Below are 17,576 nucleotides of genomic sequence, written 5' to 3' on the forward strand. Positions count from 1 at the left end.
GTTCCTGCCGCCGCCGTACTCGACGATCAAGCCAGCCTCGACCGACGTCTCTGTGTCGGGCCGTTTATCTTCCTCGGCGAGGTCACGCTTCCCATAGACTTTGATATTCGCCTCGCACTCCACTATCAATTCACCAGTGAGAGCCCAAGCTCTGTTCGGGCATTGGCTGTACTGGATGGTTCGTCTGGTCAACACAGTAACAGCAGCATGAATATGGTCTACATGCAAAAGGTTAGACTGCGGCTTTGGGGGCAACCAATGTGATCCGTAGCGTCTGTGAACGCCTTGGTGCTTGGAGCAAGTGCATCGGGCTGTGGCATCGGGATTGCCAGGGTAAGTGGCCCAGAGGAGATGAGGAGCAGAATGAGGATGGATAGGAGCTTGATCTTGAAAGCGGCTGATGACAGACAAGTCAGGGCAGGAAGGAGTTGGAAGGGTAGTGCGTTTTTCGGCTGGAAGTCTTGGCTTGTTGAAGGAGGTGCCTTGGTCGCTTCGAAGGTGGTGAGCAGGGGCACATTACCATGATCCTCCCTGCTCTTCAGAGTGTCCATTGCCACATCACAGCAAGCTTTGATGCCGATCCTGCAGCTCAAAGCACAAGGAGTCTTGTGTCGCCGAGAGGTTTATGAAGAAGAGTCGACTTCCTCGAGGTGAGCAGGGCCTAGAATGAGCATATGGGCGAGAGCTGCAAGTCCTACCTGTATACCGTTTGGAGTTGCTTCCAGGGAAAAGCACAAAGGAGGAGTGTGAGGTATGCAGGGACCACATTTTGACGAACCACAACCAAAGGTGGCGAGGTCGACGTCTGAACAACCAGCAAGCGGGAGAGGCGGCGAACCTCCGTCGCTCAGACCATGGGCAACGAATGAATTGAGCACGTTTATCATCTGTTTTCGACTGCTTCGTGTGATTACGAGCACTTCACCGAGGTGGGCAGGGCGTCCATTTGCACGAAACATGGCTTGAGCAGGAGCGTCGGCGTGTGAGTCAAGTCAGTAACTGAAATTCCATTGATGGGACAAACGAGTGAAATGTAATTGCCTTTGCTCAAAATCGCCACCCCAACACCCTCTCAGTGCTTCGGCTGCATCCAGCCAATGAACTCCTTGTTCAGTTTCGAAAGCACATTGTTATAGTCAACATGATCCATCTGCTTCCCACCAGGACCTGCCCACGGACCCATTGTCCATGCCGCCTTCACTGCGTGATGCATGATGGAGTTGGGATCCCAAGTAGTTTCAGGGTATTTCGTGGCGTCCACTGGCTTGAAATTGTTGAAGTTGAAGCGAGTCTCGCTCTCCGTCCATGGGGGTTTTTGTTTTGAGTCGGTGGACTCTGCAATGACCGCCTTCTCGTTCCACTTGAACAGGATCCCAGGGCTGAACTGTTCATGGACACATCCAAGCATATGTCTAAACTCGTGCACTGTTGTCCTGCCAAATTCGTCTTCGGGAGTGGTGTCATCGAACCAGCCAAAATCCATAGTCGCTCGGTTTTAGTCCTTGCGAGTCAGGCAATTCTTGCCCACCATTGACCAGGAACGTCCTACAAGGAGTGTGAGTGCCTGCTTCGCTTCTAGAATTCAGTTCACCCTTCCTTGGTCGCTGAACCCAGTACGGACCATAGCGTCTTCCTTGCTTCCTTGTGGCAACCACTTGTACTTTGGAAGACCGAATGTTCCTGCCACTCGTCACCATATTTCTTGATCATGTTTTCGACCTCGCCTGAACAAGGCTCTAGGAACTTGATAGAGATCTGAGTTCCATCTTCCCACTTGAATATGGCCTCAGCAATCTCGATTGGTGTTAGTACGCATTCTGAAACAAAATGGTAGAGGATCTCACTAATGGCCTTTCATCGTTGGGAAACTTGTCAGGATTGGGAGTGTTAGTCACTGGGACACCATCCTCAGCGATGGAAGGATCATCGCCAAAGAGTTGCATGCACACAATGTGGTCCCAATGCGGCGCCACGCCGCATGTTGGGCTTTTGGCGAAGCTGCTATGAATAATGATGTTAGGCAAGAAGCGGTAGGGAGACTATTCCGTGGTCAAGTGTCTGAAGATTGATGAGCAGGTGTGAAGATGAGCAGACCTTATACTCTTTTCACGGGTTGAAAATAGCGAGAAGTGAAACTCTCTTGCAGCCAGCCACGACCATGGCTGCCACTCTCAATTTTTCAGCTCGGTGAAATGTGATACACCTCGAGTAGTAACTCAGGTAAGCCACTAACATACTGATGTGAAAGCACCAGGGACAAGTAGCATCGAATGCGCCATGCAGCTAGGCGCATGTAGTCCATGGAGCATAATAGCAGGGTGTACGATGGCTTGGGTGTGTACTGAGTTCTGCAGGACGGAGGTCCGGCGTGGACTGCTCTCGGCCATCATGCATCCACGACCTGGGCACCCAGTTTGACCCCTAGGGCGGAATATCCAGCTCATCCACGAAGGGTGATTGAATTGCGTCTGCATCCTGACCCTGTCCGATCCTTCATCACGTACACAAACGCCTTCTCGGCTTCATTCAAGACTTTAGGCCAGGCCAATCCTAAGTGTGCAGATTTGCTTGCCCGAAGAAGGACCAAATTGACCGTCAGAGTCACTTAGACAAGGGGCATGTTGGGGTCTTTCAGCGATGAAACCAAACAGGGATAGTCGATGAAGCGTATTCGAAGTCCTCTTGTTGAAGTGTCGTCGAGTTTTCGGTTCTGTTAGCCCGGGCCTTGGAGGCCGATTTTCATGGATAGCACTGATCAATTTCAAGACAGCATAGACTTTGCATAATATCGTCAATCCTAGCAGAAATCTCCAGAAGGTGATTTCGTTCAAATTGAGGGATGAACCGATGCAAAGTAGAAATACGCTCGCTGGTAGTGTTGTGCGCGAAAGACACAGCTCATAAAAACGGGGCGTAACTGTTCCATTGTCCTCCTGTTGAGCCACGTGCCATGGAACAGATACGTAAGTACAGGGCGGCACCGCCTTCACCTCGCTCCAGATGGGGGCGCTAGCTGTTGAAAATATGGTGCGACGCCCTCCGTCGAGATGAAGTGGCTGGCTATGGGAACATGTTGGCTAGCTGAATGCTTGCGAAGAATTTGTTCTTTGGTGGACCTGAATCGGAGCAAGTGTTTCTTGCGGCAACCTGTTGTAGTGAGCTAACACATGGTGGGGATGCGCAGTTACGGGGCAGAATCTTGATATGCTAGAGAATGATATCCCCTCGGCGGATCGGAGAGGACTCTTTCAATGGCAGTCTTAATGTGCCCTGGCAGCCCACTCTCAGCTCAGATAAGCTTGCTGGGATTGCCCTGTGGCTAGCTGACGACGGATGATTTTGTCCCTTTTTCTCAAAGCTTACATGATATTCTTCCTGCTGGCACCTTTGTGGACGAGATGCACGGGCTGTGTCCTGTGATTGCGTGAATCATGTGGCAAAAGGTACACGAGCAGATCTCCCCGGCTTTCATCTAAAACGTATTTGGGCGCTCTGTGGGTTCAGGAGGTACCACATGTATCATTGTGCGTTCATGTGGCGAAAGATTCAACCGACTTGTTGGCGGGAAGGGCAGTCAATGAGTACCTGGCAGCGCATGCCCATACGGATCACTGCACCACAGTATTGACGAAGAAGGTTGTAGACCCGGGCGAGGTGTGGTCGCAATCAATTGAGGAATTTCCATGTCAAGCAGTCCAAAACGACGGATCGCTTTAATGTCGTCGACGATGAGGGAGGCGAAGGGGGAATGTCAGGAAGTTCAACAGTCGAGAAAGCTGAGTTACTTTGTTACTCAATAGTCAGCCGTGGTTGTAGCCCAGAAATGTCTTTTGTCCAATGGTGTTCAACTCCATTTGAGGATCACGAAAGAGGCTTCCTCTCAAAGTGTTTAACGTCGGCAGGTCAGCCAACATGCATCGTTCTTTTGACGTCTAGTTTCGACAGATAGCAGAGGAGATATCTGGAACGATATGCCGGGGCGGCTGTTACTTGCCCTGGCGTCGATGTTTCGATCAAACGTCGTCACTTGCGATCGCAAGAGGGTGTGTTTGCCTCTGATATCACGCAATGGTATAGGATCTGTCGACCTGAGGCTCTTGATGGACGAATTGTACGAGGTATGTCTCACATCTTGCCGCAGTCGGCAGTGGCGCGAGCCAACAGAGAGCGGGAAATGCTACAATGCGTCTATGCTCCGCCGTTCTCTATCGATAAGCCTTTTTCGCCTGCGATCTGGAAATTTTTGTGTCGCAACAGTGCGAAAGCGGTCAACCTAGGGTTTTGGGCCTTTCCTCTTGTATTCGGGAGTGCGTGGGACGCAATTTCTAATACGTTGTAAGATTCAAAATGCTGCGGGAAATGTGAGTCTCTGAATTGCCTCGAAACAAAGCGGACTGACATTCGCAGAAAACCTCGAAATGCTCGGACCGCCCGCATCGTCAAAGCGCGCGAGCCTCAACAGCTGGAATCGAGGAAACGGGTCTTACTCCTGCATGGAACGAAATGCCCACAGCCTGTCAACAGTGTGCTGAAAACGGTACACACTCTCACCAAACCCGACTCCGTGATGCTCACCAAGAAGAACGACAACATTCACCCATTCGAGAACTCCGAGTCCTTGGAATTTCTGGCAGGGAAGAATGAATGTGGAGTGGTGGTCTTTGGCACGCATTCCAAGAAGAGACCGAACAATATCACTGTTCTGCGGATATACGATGGCAAGCTTCTTGACATGGTCGAGCTGCTCCTTCTGGTGCCCTCGGACGAGCCACAGTCAGAGATCAAATTGCAGATCGGAGTAGGAATGAAGCCTTTAATATTGTTCGCAGGATCGCAATGGGATGATACTTCCTCGTCAGCGCAGGCTACGCTCTATCAGTCCCTCAGATCTATAATGCTGGATCTTTTCCAAGGGGAAGAGGTATCTTCGATTGACGTGGCAGGTCTACAATATCTTCTGATGATCGCCGCGGGTGAAGGCTCCAGTTCTTCGGCAGACCCGAACGACCCAACGAACAAACCTGTCCTTCATCTCAGATGGTATCGGGTGCGCACTATGAGATCCAATAGCCTCAAGATTCCCCGAGTCGAGCTTGATCCAATCGGACCCAGCTTCGACTTCCGAGTTGGTCGATTCCACGAAGCGGAAGCGGCCGTAATGAAGGATGCGTTGAAACATGGCCGTCGGCCGAATGAACCACGGACAAAGAAGAACATCGAGACAGACCTGGTGGGTGACAAGATCGGCCGGGTGCACCTCGGAAAGCAGGATCTTTCGAATCTGCAGACGCGGAAAATGAAAGGGCTGAAAAGAAATCGTGACGACCTCGAAGATGAAGAAGAACTGGAAGACGTGGACGGCGAGGAAGATATCATCAGTCAGGACGAAGACATGGAGAACGGCGGAATGGACGTTGACGATATGTCAGAGGAAGGAAGCAGTGGTCTGGGAAGCGGGGATGAGATTAGCATTGGCGAAGATGACGACGAGGAAATGAACGATGCGAATGACAACGACAACGACAAGCCGAAACGACAGCGAACCTCCTGAGGTGGACTGGGACTCGAGGATGTCAAGCCCGGCCTAAGATACCCTAGCAAGGCATCGCATTTCCAAACGACTGATCTTGCGGATTGCAGTGAAAGGCCATGACCTAACATGGAGGGAGCAAAGACGACATTCGCCTTGTCCAGCCACCAAGCATAGTCACGTCGCATCTCCGAGCTTGAAGCACCGTCAAGCCTAGAAAGGCTTCTGTGCACGCGACCTGCATCTGGAGCAGGATCCCATGGGCGGCAGTTCTCCTTCAACAACCGAGGAGAATGAGGCCCGCACGCCCTCTGACACGGAAGACCCAGGCCGTCGACAAAGCTTCTGGCACAGCGGCAGGGTCATACTGCTGAGGGAACATGGCACTTGTATATGGAGAAGGAGCTGGAGGAGTATTTCTGCCAAGGCAAAGTAGAATGTCACGGTGGGCGAGGATTTGCCGTACCGAATAGTGGTGTTTGCTTTGTATTCATAGCATCGGGAAATGGCACGGGAAGCCAACGGTGGGAAAAATAAGACAGCCGAGGCACAGCGCGGCGGTTGAACAAAAAGTCGGACTGTGGGGAAGCGAAGCCATTGCCTTGCCCTTCGCTGACCCGCCCGCGGTTCACATGCACCGAGAAACGAAGTCCAAGATGATGTCGTCGTATTCCTCGTTCGCCGAGGACTCTTTCTCAGTCTCTTATTGCTCCCTCTGATCTCTTGACCTGGCACCCAGGCACCCAATTGCTCTGTTGCTTCGAGGAGCCCCCAAATTGACACATGCCAATTGCTCATTCCAGCCACGCCGCTCGATGCCCATGACGTTGGCTGCCATCACCGCGCCCTCTGCCTTGTAACTCTCCGGTGACCTTGCTCCTCCCTTCGTCCTTGCGCTCTTTGGTCATATCGAGAGAAATCTGCGTATTGCTCCAACAAACAGTGGTCGTCGGATAGGCGAAATGGATGTGCTGAAGGTCAGTCTTCTATGCGCGGCCACTGCGCTACTGAGCTCCAACTGACACCCAGCAGGACACAGTCGAGTCCATCATCCTCAACCCCGACCTCGCCCCTCTCCTAGCCATCGTCAAAGCCGCCCGCAATGGCGCCGTCTACGGTGCCAAAGTCCGATTTCCTCATGCTTTGGTTATGGTCTTCCTGTTCCGGTCGGGGACGATTCGAGAAAAGGTCCGCCTTGTGTTACGAGCAACCAGACAACATGCACGAAATCTGGCATTCTTCGCGACCGTGTACAAGTCCTCAATGTTAATATTGAGGCTTCTAAACCCCGCCACCCCGGGAAAAGAAGGGCCATATGATACCTTTTTTGCTGGTCTACTGGGTGGATATGTTGTCTTTGGACGAGGGAAGCAGGGCAGGTAAGGCTCAACTGCAATGCCCGTACGCAGGTATGCCAGGCTAAAACTTTGTCTTTTCCACAGTGTCGAACAACAAATCGTCATCTACGTCTTTGCACGAGTGATTCTCGCCCTCGCGAGGCTCAGCATTGAGCCACCCAGTGCCACGAGCACCACACCAACCCCGACGTTCTGGACCCAGAGATTATCGCCCGAGGTAAAGGCAAAGATCCAGAACAATGCCTGGCCCGTTTTCGCGAGCTTGAGCTGGGCTTTTGTCATGTACATCTTCCGATGGCAGCCCGAAAGCATTCAGCCGAGCTTGAGGAGTAGCATGAAGTACATGTACGTTGCGGAATATTGCTTTCTTCTGGCCAAGTTGCTAACCTGCCTGTTAGATATGTCAATTCGGACTATTGGGATAGCTTCAAAAACTTCCTGATTCACAATACCTAGAACGGGGAACGGCTGGACGGTGCTTGCATTGGAGACGGCGTTTGGAATCTTTGGCACTCATGGGCTACGCATATACGAAAGTTCAAGTGTGATACTAGAGGATGTTCAGTGTCCTGCTTGGAAAACGGCGGTCCTGGTCTCGAAGAGGCGGAGCGGGCAGTAGAACATGCTTAGAGGTAAGATTCGCATGATGTGAGCATTCTCCGGGGTCTCCTGAAGCTCGAGCTCCTGATAATACCTCGTCAATGGACCATAGCGGCGAGAGGCCTGTGCGACAGAATATACCCTCTCGACTACAGCCTTACCTCACAATCGACGACCTGCTTTCCATCTTGTCTGCATTGTCTGCCCTGTTGCCAGTGGCAATCTGCGGGAAATCTCGTGTTTGGATTACGGCATGCTCTTGACACACCACACGGGCCGGCGATGCGGCTCAAGGTTGCTATTCTGAACCGGTTCAGTCTCCCAATCACTGGACTCCGCAGCAACGAGTACGCTTTCTTCTCGCAAGCGAAGATGGGCTCTTCATCTCGAACCCTGTCCAGGTTCCCATGCATTCCCGTACCAAGACACGAACTCGAACTAGTAACCACTTCAGAACCCCCTAAATCTGTCCCGCGGAGGCTCTTCTCCGTTCCTCAGACTGGGCTCCTCATGGTCCTCGCGTTGTAATTTTAAAGCACTGGGGGCAGCAAAACATCGCCGGTTACCGTGTATGTACCCGGATAATCGATCTGCCGGGGCGATGGAGCAAGGACCAAATGCTTCGAGGGGGAGAAGTAAATGCCTCCCACTGGCCGGGGTACCTACCTATGTACCCTCCCTACCTAGGCATCTAGGTCCTGGAGGGCTATTCGCGTTGGTCGACACTCAAGTGCGAAGCTCTCGTGTATGGTAAAACCTTCACGTTCCAGGCCACTCACTCATGGGCTCGTTTGTTCCGGTCGCTGCCACTCGCTAACCTGTCCGATCCTCAACGGGGGTCCAATGGAGATGTGGAACGGCGCCTATTGCCTGACGAGACGTATCCATGGCGATGTATATGATGCCTGTGAACATGCAGGCATAGATACTTAGCAGAGAGGCTCGGGGAGGTCCCCCCAATAGACGATTAAACGAGCGCTGCCGGAAGCGAAGTCGCGTGACTTTGCGTTATGTATTGGCAACCACCAACGCATGGGAATATTCGTAATGTAAATCTATATAGGATATTGATTTCGATATCGGTACCAAAATAAATCTGGAACCGCGAGAGAATCTGCTCGCTTCCATTCATCGAGTAATTCGAACCGCATGGTGGTGAAGCGAGATAGATAGGTGCTCTCTGACTATACCAAACCTCCCTCGTTGCTGCCGCTCGTGTTACATACATATACTCCCACGGTATAGGCACACACGGAACAAATGGCCAAGCATCGCCTCTTTCCTTCTCCAACCTAATCCAACCCAATGCCTACCGACCGTTGATCCTCACGGCTTTAAACGTACACTCCCGTGTCCCACGCAGCGTACTCGATCCCGCCCGGCCCGCCCGGTCCACTGTCCCAGCCATACATGGACATCCCGCCGCCCAGCGTGGCGTCGAAGAAATATTCCGCGTTGTAGGCTTCCGTGGCGCTCATGTTCGGGGACGCAAACGATGGGGGCATCGCGTACGGATTCTGGTGAGCTGACGGGGTCTGGCCTTGCGGCTGATATTGGGGGAGAGGTTCATTCTGGAGGCCCGGTTGTTGTAGTTGGTGTCCAGGCTGGGCCTCTGCTCCGGGCGTGGGTATCGGGGTGCCGAACAACTCATCGCAAAATTCATCCACTGGCGAGTCGACCCATGATGTCGTCGAGGCGCTGGTCCTGGTGAGGCGGGCCCCAGAGCCGTGAGATAGAGATGTGCCTCGTGCGTCTGAGAGCGGCGTCAGCGGCGAGGCGGGTTGTGCGAAATACGTCGAATGTACAGGCCCTTCGTCTGTGTCGAGTGCGGAAGACGGCGGTCCACAGGCGGTCGACGTCCGGCTCATGGCCGTCGCCGTGGCTGATTTCGGCGATTGCGCGATGAAACTCCGTTGCCTAGGCGGTGCCGTGCCAGGTGCATGGTCGTCCGGTTCTCTTCGCATTGTGGCTCGAAGCGGTCTTTTTGTCTTCGGCGCAATGACTGGCGGAATCGATCTCGCGAGGCTTATGGGCGAGACAGGTTCTGATCTGTTGTTGATCGAGCTTGAGTCGACGTGGCTGTGGGCGGCGTCTTCGTCGTGGTCAAGCACTCCCAGTCGTTCAAGGATGCCATGCACGCTGGGGGTGCCATTGACTTCCTCAATTGGGGCGCCATCCCATTTCTGACCACTGGCCAGCCGTTTGTACAGCTCGACCACCCCCGCCGTCAGAGCCTCCTGATGTTGAAGGAGGAGGTTGGTATATCTTTGGAGCCGTTAGCAAGAGGACTTTGAAATGTTCATGGGGCTCTTGAGAGTTCTCCCGTAGAATCTAATTGCTTACCTTTGGTTTGTGCTTGCAGATTCCGTCTTCCTTCGTACTTTATACGAACAAGGTGCCTGATCTAAATTACACCTCCTGCAAGGCTTCTCACCATCGCACTGTTCAGCGAAGACCATCAGCTCGTCCGATCTGCTTTGGTTGCCAACTTCAAGCACTCAAGATGGCTATAAATAGATGAATTCGACTCACCTTTGCCTTCTTGACACGGCATCTCTCACAAGCCCGCGAAACTCGGGGACGCGATCGTACAGTCTGTTGGTCCATATTCGGTTTGCTGCAGGTAACAAAGCCTCACAGTGTGAGAGGGGAGAACAATGGGTTGACTTTTGTATGGTTGGAAGTACTGCTCCGAAGATTGAGATGCTCTCGGCGGAATCATGCGCTAAGTACTTGGACAATAGTTTGGATGCAAGGACGCTTTAGGTATTACCGTCATATCTTCTTGGGACCTCTTGCGCAAGTCTGTATGGAACCACCAGCATCGCCGACCGGTTTTGTGACGGTCACGTACCGTGGAGGCCGCCAGAACCCTTGTCATAGCATTTGTCAATCATGTGAAAATGGAGCGACACTCCCAGGAACGGCCAAAGTCGAGAATGTGGCATGGTGTACTCGGGAATTGGTGGGCAACGAATCGCTCCCTCGTAATGCTGGTGCCGCGGGACCCGAGTTGCAAATCAACATTGAAGATGGGTAGGGCTTGCGGACCATACGCAAACTCTCCACCGTGGATCTCCCCTGATAGGTATAGCTCAGAAGTTTGTGCATAAAGCTGATGCCCAGTCGCAATAGTGATTTTGCATCGTCTGATGGTTATTGTCTGTCGTAGCAATCAGATCTTGAGGCTCGAGGCAGGAGAGAGAAGCTTTGAACTCAAAGCCATCAGAGTATCAGTGACCGTGCGATGATAACTTGCTCTCTCTCAAGCACAAAGAACTTTGGGGCTCCTTATCCGGAGCAAGGAACCAATTGCGATTGGAAAATCGTGATATGCTTTTGTGGGGGAAGTTCCTGGCAAGGGAGCTTGAAGCCAAGGCGCATGCAAGTGTGGGCTGATGATCACACAAGCGTGCCTGATTGATCAACCACCACAGGCATATGGTGGTGCAGAGATGTACAGTCATGCTGTTGGGAGGAGAGAGGACCCAACTTGGGCAAGAACTCGTAGTTGTGTGCTCCTCTCCATGCTTCACAGTCCCATCCTAATCATTCGCAATCATACCAATAGTTCCGGCGTCGCATTATTGGCTGGCTTCTCAAATGATCGCGATCCTCCTGCACACCATTTTGCACATGAGTAGATGCTAGCTGGAGAAGGGATTCCTTTCGGCGATAGATGATCTGGCCGGTGGCCGAAAGGGATTCATGGTTTCTGCTGAAGATGCCATATAGCCGCCAGATAGCCGACGCAACCAGTGATTCAGGGAGTAAAGCTCAATGTGAAGGTACTCAGAAATCGAAATTGCAAGGGGAGAAGGAGAGCTCAGAAAGAAGGCACAAGGAGACACAACCGTGCCATGGAAATAGATAATGGATGAAGGGGTTGCAGAGGCAGAGGTCCAAGTGGCATGATTTGGTCTGACAGAAAGATAAAGTCAGATTGCTTTTATTCACTGCGCGAAATCCGACGTCAGACACGCGGATCTCCTCTGCTGTCAACATCGAAGCCCGAGAACTTTTCAATTCACCCCATCTTTTCTACCTCTTCAACGCAACCAGAGGCATCATTCATGAGGACACACCTACGCTTGCTCAAAGTCAGGGAGATCAGGCGAAGGGGACGCTTCTGAACTGTGTGCCTAGGGTTTCCTCGACCAGCAGCGTTCGGTAACTTCATGTCGATACAAGTTTGAAGGGCGCAGTTGAGGTTGAAGCTTTGTCGATCCTGACTTATGGCAGCTCGTCAATCTTGTTTCATCACGATCCAAGTTATGTTTACTTGACAGAGGAGATGACGTCTTCCTCCTGGTAAAGCGCCACAGTTCAGTCTGTGCTTATCTAACTCAGACGCCAGCTGACAAACTGAACCTTTCTGATTCGGAGCAGTGGCACTTCCTGAAGCGGTCGATGTACAACACCTACTTGCATAGAAGTCTAGCAGGCGGGGAATCAGGACAGAGCTCATCCGCACGGAACCGATCATGCTAGAGCCCTTCAGGGAAATTGCCGCATGACTGATGCGATGCAAAGAATAATGGACGCCTCTTTCACAATGCTGCCGGCATGACGGCAGAAAGCCCCCTCAACGCTCACAATTACCAGAAAAGGGGGCCTCAGTTGGCTCAAGTGACCTCGCAATTTGGTAATACTCCATCCCTCAGAGGTGTTGTTAGCGCTTCGTGTGTTCACCTGGAACAAGGGATGCTTGGTGGATCCAGGTCGATTATCGATACCATGAACGACGCCACTGCCCGGGGCTTTCCTGCAACTATTCGAGGACCAGTACATCAACGGTCGGCAACCACTTGATGTTATTCTGGCCAAGGTGAATAATATGCTATCACCGTGATCACTTTCGGTGGGCCCAGGCGGGGGTGGGTTGCTGGCTTTATCGCGGTCAGCCTTGTCGCCTCAGGCGCCTCCAAAGATTCCAACACACTGGCTGTCGCCACTCCCTGCATTTGTGCAGCTCAACCCGGGAAAAAACGGGGGAAGAGGTACAGATCCGAAAGACGGAGCACGTGCAGTGGTGAGCAGTGTGAGTTCCCCTTTGCTCTGTGGGCGATACTCGCAGGCGCCAATGGATTGTCACGGTTAGAACCAGAACAGAAGTTGCTGACGACAAAGGATAAAGTAGTCGGTATTTCAAAGCTATCCAAAAATAGCACAAGATGTAACATGCAGGCTGCTTGCCCGGTACATCTGGGGTATTCAAATCATTCTCATCACAGAGTCGTGTCATGGTGAACGCTGCAGTGTTATCCCAAGCAACTCCGGCAAATTCAATGCGAAAGCAGACTGTCAAGGTGACTTGAAATTTGATCAAAATGGCCGCCAATCAAAAAAACACACAATCACAGAGTTCCAGCTCTTGTTGCTAGTGGCTTATATGCCCTCGAGTTTCAATTCCTTTGCGATGATATCCGCCCATTCGTCAATCTGAGCCCAGTCGCGGTAATCCCCCCAACGCCCACCGATGCAGCTCCAGAGACATCGAACGGGCGCGGGAGTCTCTGAACCGTCATCCTTTCCCGCGAACAGACGGTGGTCCCGGACTTTGGGCAACTTCCTCAGGACGATCTCCTCGATCTGGCGTGACTCGCGGCGCACGGCTCGGTCTCGGATCCATTTCGAGCCGACGGCCGGGGCCATGCCAACGCTGAAGGTCCAGGTGGGCTTCATCTGAAGACCCATGGCTTCGATGTCGAGGAACTTCTGCGCGTCCAGCAGCCACTTTTGCCCGTGCACGGCGCTCCCCAGGATGACGGCACTGTAGTTCTCCACGCTGTACACGTGGTCCACAGATCTGCAGTCGACGGCAAAGCCATCAGCGTGGAGACGTGAGGCAATACGCTCGGCCACTTCTCGCGTCGAGCCATGACAGGTCGCGTAGGTGATTAAGATAGGCATTGGGAGAGAGGAGGGGACAGAGGCCGGTGGTAGATGGTCTCGGTCCTGGTGATCGGCTTCGAGTCGAGACGTGGTTGTAGGATTTAGCAATGGAATATTTTCGGTTAGACTTGAAGGGTGTGTCCACGATTTTTCCTTTGGATGTATCTTCGTGGAAAGATGGGCGAGGTGTGGTTGTATATATGCGGGTTAAGGACGCAGTGGGTTGGTGTCTTGTATGTAATATGCGCGTTTGTGAGTGGGTGAGAATTATCTCGGGGTAAGGCTGAGAGGTTTCGGATAGATTGCTTGCTAACTTGGGCGAGTCGGATGGAAGGATGGATTGATATTCGTTCAATGATGTAGAGGGGAAGGCGGGATCGCAGGTGGCAGATGGCAATAATGGATGACATACAATGGGAGCTACCCTTTTCGTTCTTTTGCCTTCTCTCACAATGTCACTCCGTTCTCTGAAACAAACCTCGGCCACGAAAACAGCACGCGAGCAAAAGGCGATGGGATGATGATGATTATTATGATATGTGAACTCGTGGTCTCCACAGACTCACCCTCAACTCTCCCACACCACTCAAGCGCACCGACAAACGTACGAGTAACATCGCAACATGGTGTGGTTGGCGCCCCATCATCTCACTCAGTTCTGACTACGACCTCGGACTCCCATCTCTGATCACCGCACCCTTTCTCCGTGCACAACAAGTTCGTACGCACTTAACTCTAACCCGTCGGCCCAATCGAGGACCTTGCCCTGCCGTGGCCGGGTCTTCGGGGGGGACTTTGTCGACGCATCATTTGACAGGACCGAAGACGCGAACGAAGAGCCCGATGGGCGAAAGAGATGGAAAGAGAAAGCTGACGAGACGAGTATAAGGCCGCACCACACAGCCTATCACCGCATCCGCTTGATACGTGCCGCTACCGCGCAGAATTCCCTTGGTTCTTTTCCATTCCCTTGACCCTGACTGGGCTCGTTCAAACTTCGGGATCCGACCACTGAATTTGCCCTCCGAATTCACCACGAGGCTCCTGGGCAGCTCATTGCTCCTCTCGCTCAGGGTCTGTTCCGCGGAATCCGGGACGATGTTAAGCTGCGCTATGCTCTTGCTGGCCCTAGATACACCATTATGCATTTTGGGGGGAGAGATTTGCGAATAAAAGTCACCGAGCCCCCGAGGGAGCGAGCGAATCTTAGTAGGCCTGGACGCTTTAGGCCCAACATGGGAGTGGCGGTTTAATGGGCCTTATTCACGCGTTTTGACGTCTTCCACTCTGGTATCCTCCTCCGCATAGGAGCGATTGATGATTTGGTGGCAAGGCTGGCCCGTGCTCGCTCCCTTGGGCGGCCGAGAAATTCAAACCGGTGTCTGGCCTGCGCGCCTGATGCCGGCCTCATCCGGGATGATGTATTGTACTTATCAAGGAGCATTACTTGCCGTCACTCGGCTGCTCGCAACTAGCTTCATCGAGGATGTCTGGGGTAGCCATCGATTCGACTGGAACTATTGGATATCCGGGGACAGAGGTATGAATTTGTTCCGAGCCGTCCATGCACCCTCGCAAGCTTCACTCGATACATAATGATCTCAATGAACGCTTTTGCCCAACACTTACGGCGTACTCTCACCCCGAAAGCGCGAGTGATCTGGGCTAACAAGTCTGTCAATGGGGTCCAGGTCTGGGCTCGCGCATTCGCCTCGGCGAACGAAAAAAGTCCACGGAGCATGTGCCCGCGCTGCGCGGTTTTTGATTTTCGCCCGCCACCCGACAGCTTCGTTGATCCTCTTCACCTTTCTCACGCAGTCACTCGGGCACTTCGCCCAGGCACTTACTGGGCGGTCATTCAGCCGGTCAGTCGGTCAGGCACTCGCTCGCTGGAGGCACATCAGTCAATTAGTCAATCAGCCAGTCAGTCATGCCCTGGGTTAGCGACTAAGGCGCTCACCCAACTCCCCTTTTCGTTTTGGAAGAAGCCCAATCAAGGTTACCCTTGGCAGTCAAATCAAAAGCATACTGGTAGATATTGGACTGAACACAACCGAACAACCCTGAGGTTTGTGGGCCGCCGCAAGCTATTCGTCTACACCTAGGCATTTGCGTCTTTGTTATTCACATTTCCGCTCGTGAGGCAGACAACTGGTTCGGGGACCAGTCACCCAGGACCACCCCCCGTCAGGCAGGTCGTACTTGGAAGGTAATGAACCCCGTGAAGTCTGGGGAGCTAACCGTCGGAGCGGCCTTGAACGATAGAGAACGAGAACCTAACCGACGTCTTCGGCGATCTACAAGTACACTGCTCCGCACGCGAGAACCATCTGGACCAGAATCCCGGTGACAGCATTACTTGTGCAAGTGGGTGGAAAGATGGAAAGCCCGCAAATCCCGCAAAGCGGACTGCCTCCCCGTCCGGATTTCCTCATTCCGAGTGACCTCGTGCCCTTGTTCCTTTTCGCGAGGAGATTCGTCCTCGGGATTCCTATTGTGGGATTCCTTTGCTGTCGATAATAGCGTCCTTGTCTCTTGAACTAGTCGCTACTTTGTGCACTCGTACGTCCGAGTATATCTTGTATGTACACGTGCTGCTGCACCCAACGAGGCCAGGCAGCCAGGCAACCAGGCAGCGAGCGAGATGTATCTCGACCCGACTCGAAGGGCCGGTCCCCCTACAAGGGTCTGCTCTTTGGCGCATTCAGGATGGACTGGTGCCCCCCTGACTCTCGCAAACCGAGTTCATGTTCGCGCGTCCGTGCGGCCAGTCACCCTAAATGGCCTTGCTCTGAGACAGCAGAAAATGATAACCCATAACCCATCAATCCATGAAACCTGATCCGATCCCCTTTTTCCCCCTAAACGCCGCTTTTCATCCCCGAAAAATTGCCGTCGTGAATCGTGAAAACGTGTTATACAGCCAGGAAATCCGTCAAGTCTGCATTTTGGTCCTGCCGACACCGGGAAAAGACAATGTCAGCATCCGCAGTCCGAGAAATGATGGTGTTGGGCGGTGGTGGTGTTGGTGGTAGTGGTAATGGTCCTTTTGACCTCGCAATCCGCGCCGGTGAGGACGACTGAGAGATGCCTGATGCCCACTTCTCACTCCCAAGGGGAGCAAGACCAGAGAAGACGCGGGGAGAGGGTAGATGGAAAGGGGGGGGCAAAGCATTGATTTGAGTGATTGATTGATCGATTTGACAATGCCGGTCAACAACGAACTTACTCAATGCTTTGGCCCCAACACTTTCTTCACCCTCTCTCAAAAGTCGCACCTCTCAATCCACGGCACGGGTCGAAAGGGGAGCGGCTCAGATCGGTAGGAGGAGATATTGCTTACCCAGCAATACACCAGGAAGGCGGCCTCGGAGGTCAGCGCCCCCAGGGCGAGGTAACTGGTCACGTCGCGGATGGCCTCGGGCAGCGTCGCCCAGTGCGTCCGCGCCGTCTGCGAGGCCTTGGAGAGGATGCGCTGCGACGCCGCGTGCGGCAGCGGGAGCGGTGCGTGGTGGTGCGTGACGTGGTGGCCGTGGAAGTGCAGCGAGGCGGGTCGGCGGAGGGCGCCGGGCGTCGCGGAGGAGAAGGCGCGGAGGGTCGTCGTCGGCTGGGCCAGGCGGCCGAGGGGGATGCGCATGGGAGGAGGCATTGTATTGTTTCTTTTGGTGCTGAATAGATTGTGGTTGTGTGAGTTGTGAGGGTTAGAGGAGTTGGTTGGGTGTTGTAGGTGGAAAGTGAGATGTTGTATATGGTGGATGGCTAAACCTTCAAGCGGGATTTGAAGTATCCTGGGGTAAGAAGGCGAGCTCAAGTAAATTCGTGATAGGTCACTTGAGGGCTTGCGTATACGTATACCGTACAGTCCAATCTGGTCTTCGGTGTGTACAAGCGTACGGTGGTTATGTGTGATCTGTTGTCCGTCTGTGTATGGTGTATGTGGCCACCCCCTCGCGGAACCAGACAGCTTATATCTTGAGGCAGACATTGTTGGATGGGGCAATTGCACTTCGTTTGATACTGTCTAGAACGCGGAGAGACAGAGACCCACTACCCTCTTCTCACGAATGGCATGAAGCCAGGTTGGGTGTTGTGTGTTGTGTGTGTTTCGCAGTTCCGTGGACGCACGGGTGTGGACACTAATTACTGAGCAGTCTTGCAAGTCACGCTATCGACGAGGCGGAGGTTGTCTGCCA

At 53.0% G+C, this 17,576-nt stretch overlaps 6 protein-coding genes across 6 annotated transcripts; 2 read left to right on the plus strand and 4 right to left on the minus strand.

Annotated features, from left to right (window-relative positions):
• Positions 1-1,072: 1,072 nt before the first annotated feature.
• Positions 1,073-1,561, minus strand: PV07_11329 (uncharacterized protein; the record flags this gene model as incomplete). Its single annotated transcript, XM_016398757.1, has 1 exon — positions 1,073-1,561. Exon 1 carries the CDS (start codon positions 1,481-1,483, stop codon positions 1,073-1,075), a length of 411 nt encoding a protein of 136 aa, XP_016243319.1. The 5' UTR covers positions 1,484-1,561.
• Positions 1,562-4,347: 2,786 nt separating this feature from the next.
• On the plus strand, positions 4,348-5,551 carry PV07_11330 (uncharacterized protein; the record flags this gene model as incomplete). Its single annotated transcript, XM_016398758.1, has 2 exons — positions 4,348-4,361; positions 4,408-5,551. 2 exons carry the CDS (start codon positions 4,348-4,350, stop codon positions 5,549-5,551), a joined length of 1,158 nt encoding a protein of 385 aa, XP_016243320.1.
• A 941-nt stretch (positions 5,552-6,492) lies between these two features.
• On the plus strand, positions 6,493-7,344 carry PV07_11331 (uncharacterized protein; the record flags this gene model as incomplete). The annotated part of the gene is made up of 4 exons (XM_016398759.1): positions 6,493-6,507; positions 6,563-6,909; positions 6,973-7,233; positions 7,287-7,344. The coding sequence occupies 4 exons, from the start codon at positions 6,493-6,495 to the stop codon at positions 7,342-7,344; spliced, it is 681 nt and encodes a 226-aa protein (XP_016243321.1).
• Positions 7,345-8,511: 1,167 nt separating this feature from the next.
• On the minus strand, positions 8,512-11,343 carry PV07_11332 (uncharacterized protein). The gene is made up of 3 exons (XM_016398760.1): positions 10,021-11,343; positions 9,832-9,929; positions 8,512-9,753 (listed from the first exon to the last, which is right to left on the minus strand). The coding sequence occupies exons 1-3, from the start codon at positions 10,093-10,095 to the stop codon at positions 8,823-8,825; spliced, it is 1,104 nt and encodes a 367-aa protein (XP_016243322.1). The 5' UTR covers positions 10,096-11,343; the 3' UTR covers positions 8,512-8,822.
• A 1,267-nt stretch (positions 11,344-12,610) lies between these two features.
• On the minus strand, positions 12,611-13,927 carry PV07_11333 (uncharacterized protein). The gene has a single exon (XM_016398761.1). It carries the CDS (start codon positions 13,399-13,401, stop codon positions 12,877-12,879), a length of 525 nt encoding a protein of 174 aa, XP_016243323.1. The 5' UTR covers positions 13,402-13,927; the 3' UTR covers positions 12,611-12,876.
• Positions 13,928-15,430: 1,503 nt separating this feature from the next.
• Positions 15,431-17,473, minus strand: PV07_11334 (uncharacterized protein). Its single transcript, XM_016398762.1, has 2 exons — positions 16,727-17,473; positions 15,431-16,337 (listed from the first exon to the last, which is right to left on the minus strand). Exons 1-2 carry the CDS (start codon positions 17,366-17,368, stop codon positions 16,299-16,301), a joined length of 681 nt encoding a protein of 226 aa, XP_016243324.1. The 5' UTR covers positions 17,369-17,473; the 3' UTR covers positions 15,431-16,298.
• Between the last annotated feature and the right edge of the window lie 103 nt (positions 17,474-17,576).

Source organism: Cladophialophora immunda (genome assembly GCF_000835495.1).
Source record: "Cladophialophora immunda strain CBS 83496 unplaced genomic scaffold supercont1.7, whole genome shotgun sequence".
NCBI classification, from domain to species: Eukaryota; Fungi; Ascomycota; class Eurotiomycetes; order Chaetothyriales; family Herpotrichiellaceae; genus Cladophialophora; species Cladophialophora immunda.

Excerpts from the sequence above, each read along its gene's own strand:
- PV07_11334 (XM_016398762.1), bottom strand. The coding sequence starts at position 17,368 with ATGTCTGCCTCAAGATATAAGCTGTCTGGTTCCGCGAGGGGGTGGCCA. Across the intron at positions 16,338-16,726 it reads CCTTCCTGGTGTATTGCTGG|GACCAAAATGCAGACTTGAC; the intron begins GTAAGCAATATC and ends CGGTGTCGGCAG.
- PV07_11332 (XM_016398760.1), bottom strand. The coding sequence starts at position 10,095 with ATGGACCAACAGACTGTACGATCGCGTCCCCGAGTTTCGCGGGCTTGT. Across the intron at positions 9,930-10,020 it reads GCCGTGTCAAGAAGGCAAAG|TGCGATGGTGAGAAGCCTTG; the intron begins GTGAGTCGAATT and ends TTCGCTGAACAG. Across the intron at positions 9,754-9,831 it reads TCTGCAAGCACAAACCAAAG|ATATACCAACCTCCTCCTTC; the intron begins GTAAGCAATTAG and ends ACGGCTCCAAAG.
- PV07_11333 (XM_016398761.1), bottom strand. The coding sequence starts at position 13,401 with ATGCCTATCTTAATCACCTACGCGACCTGTCATGGCTCGACGCGAGAA.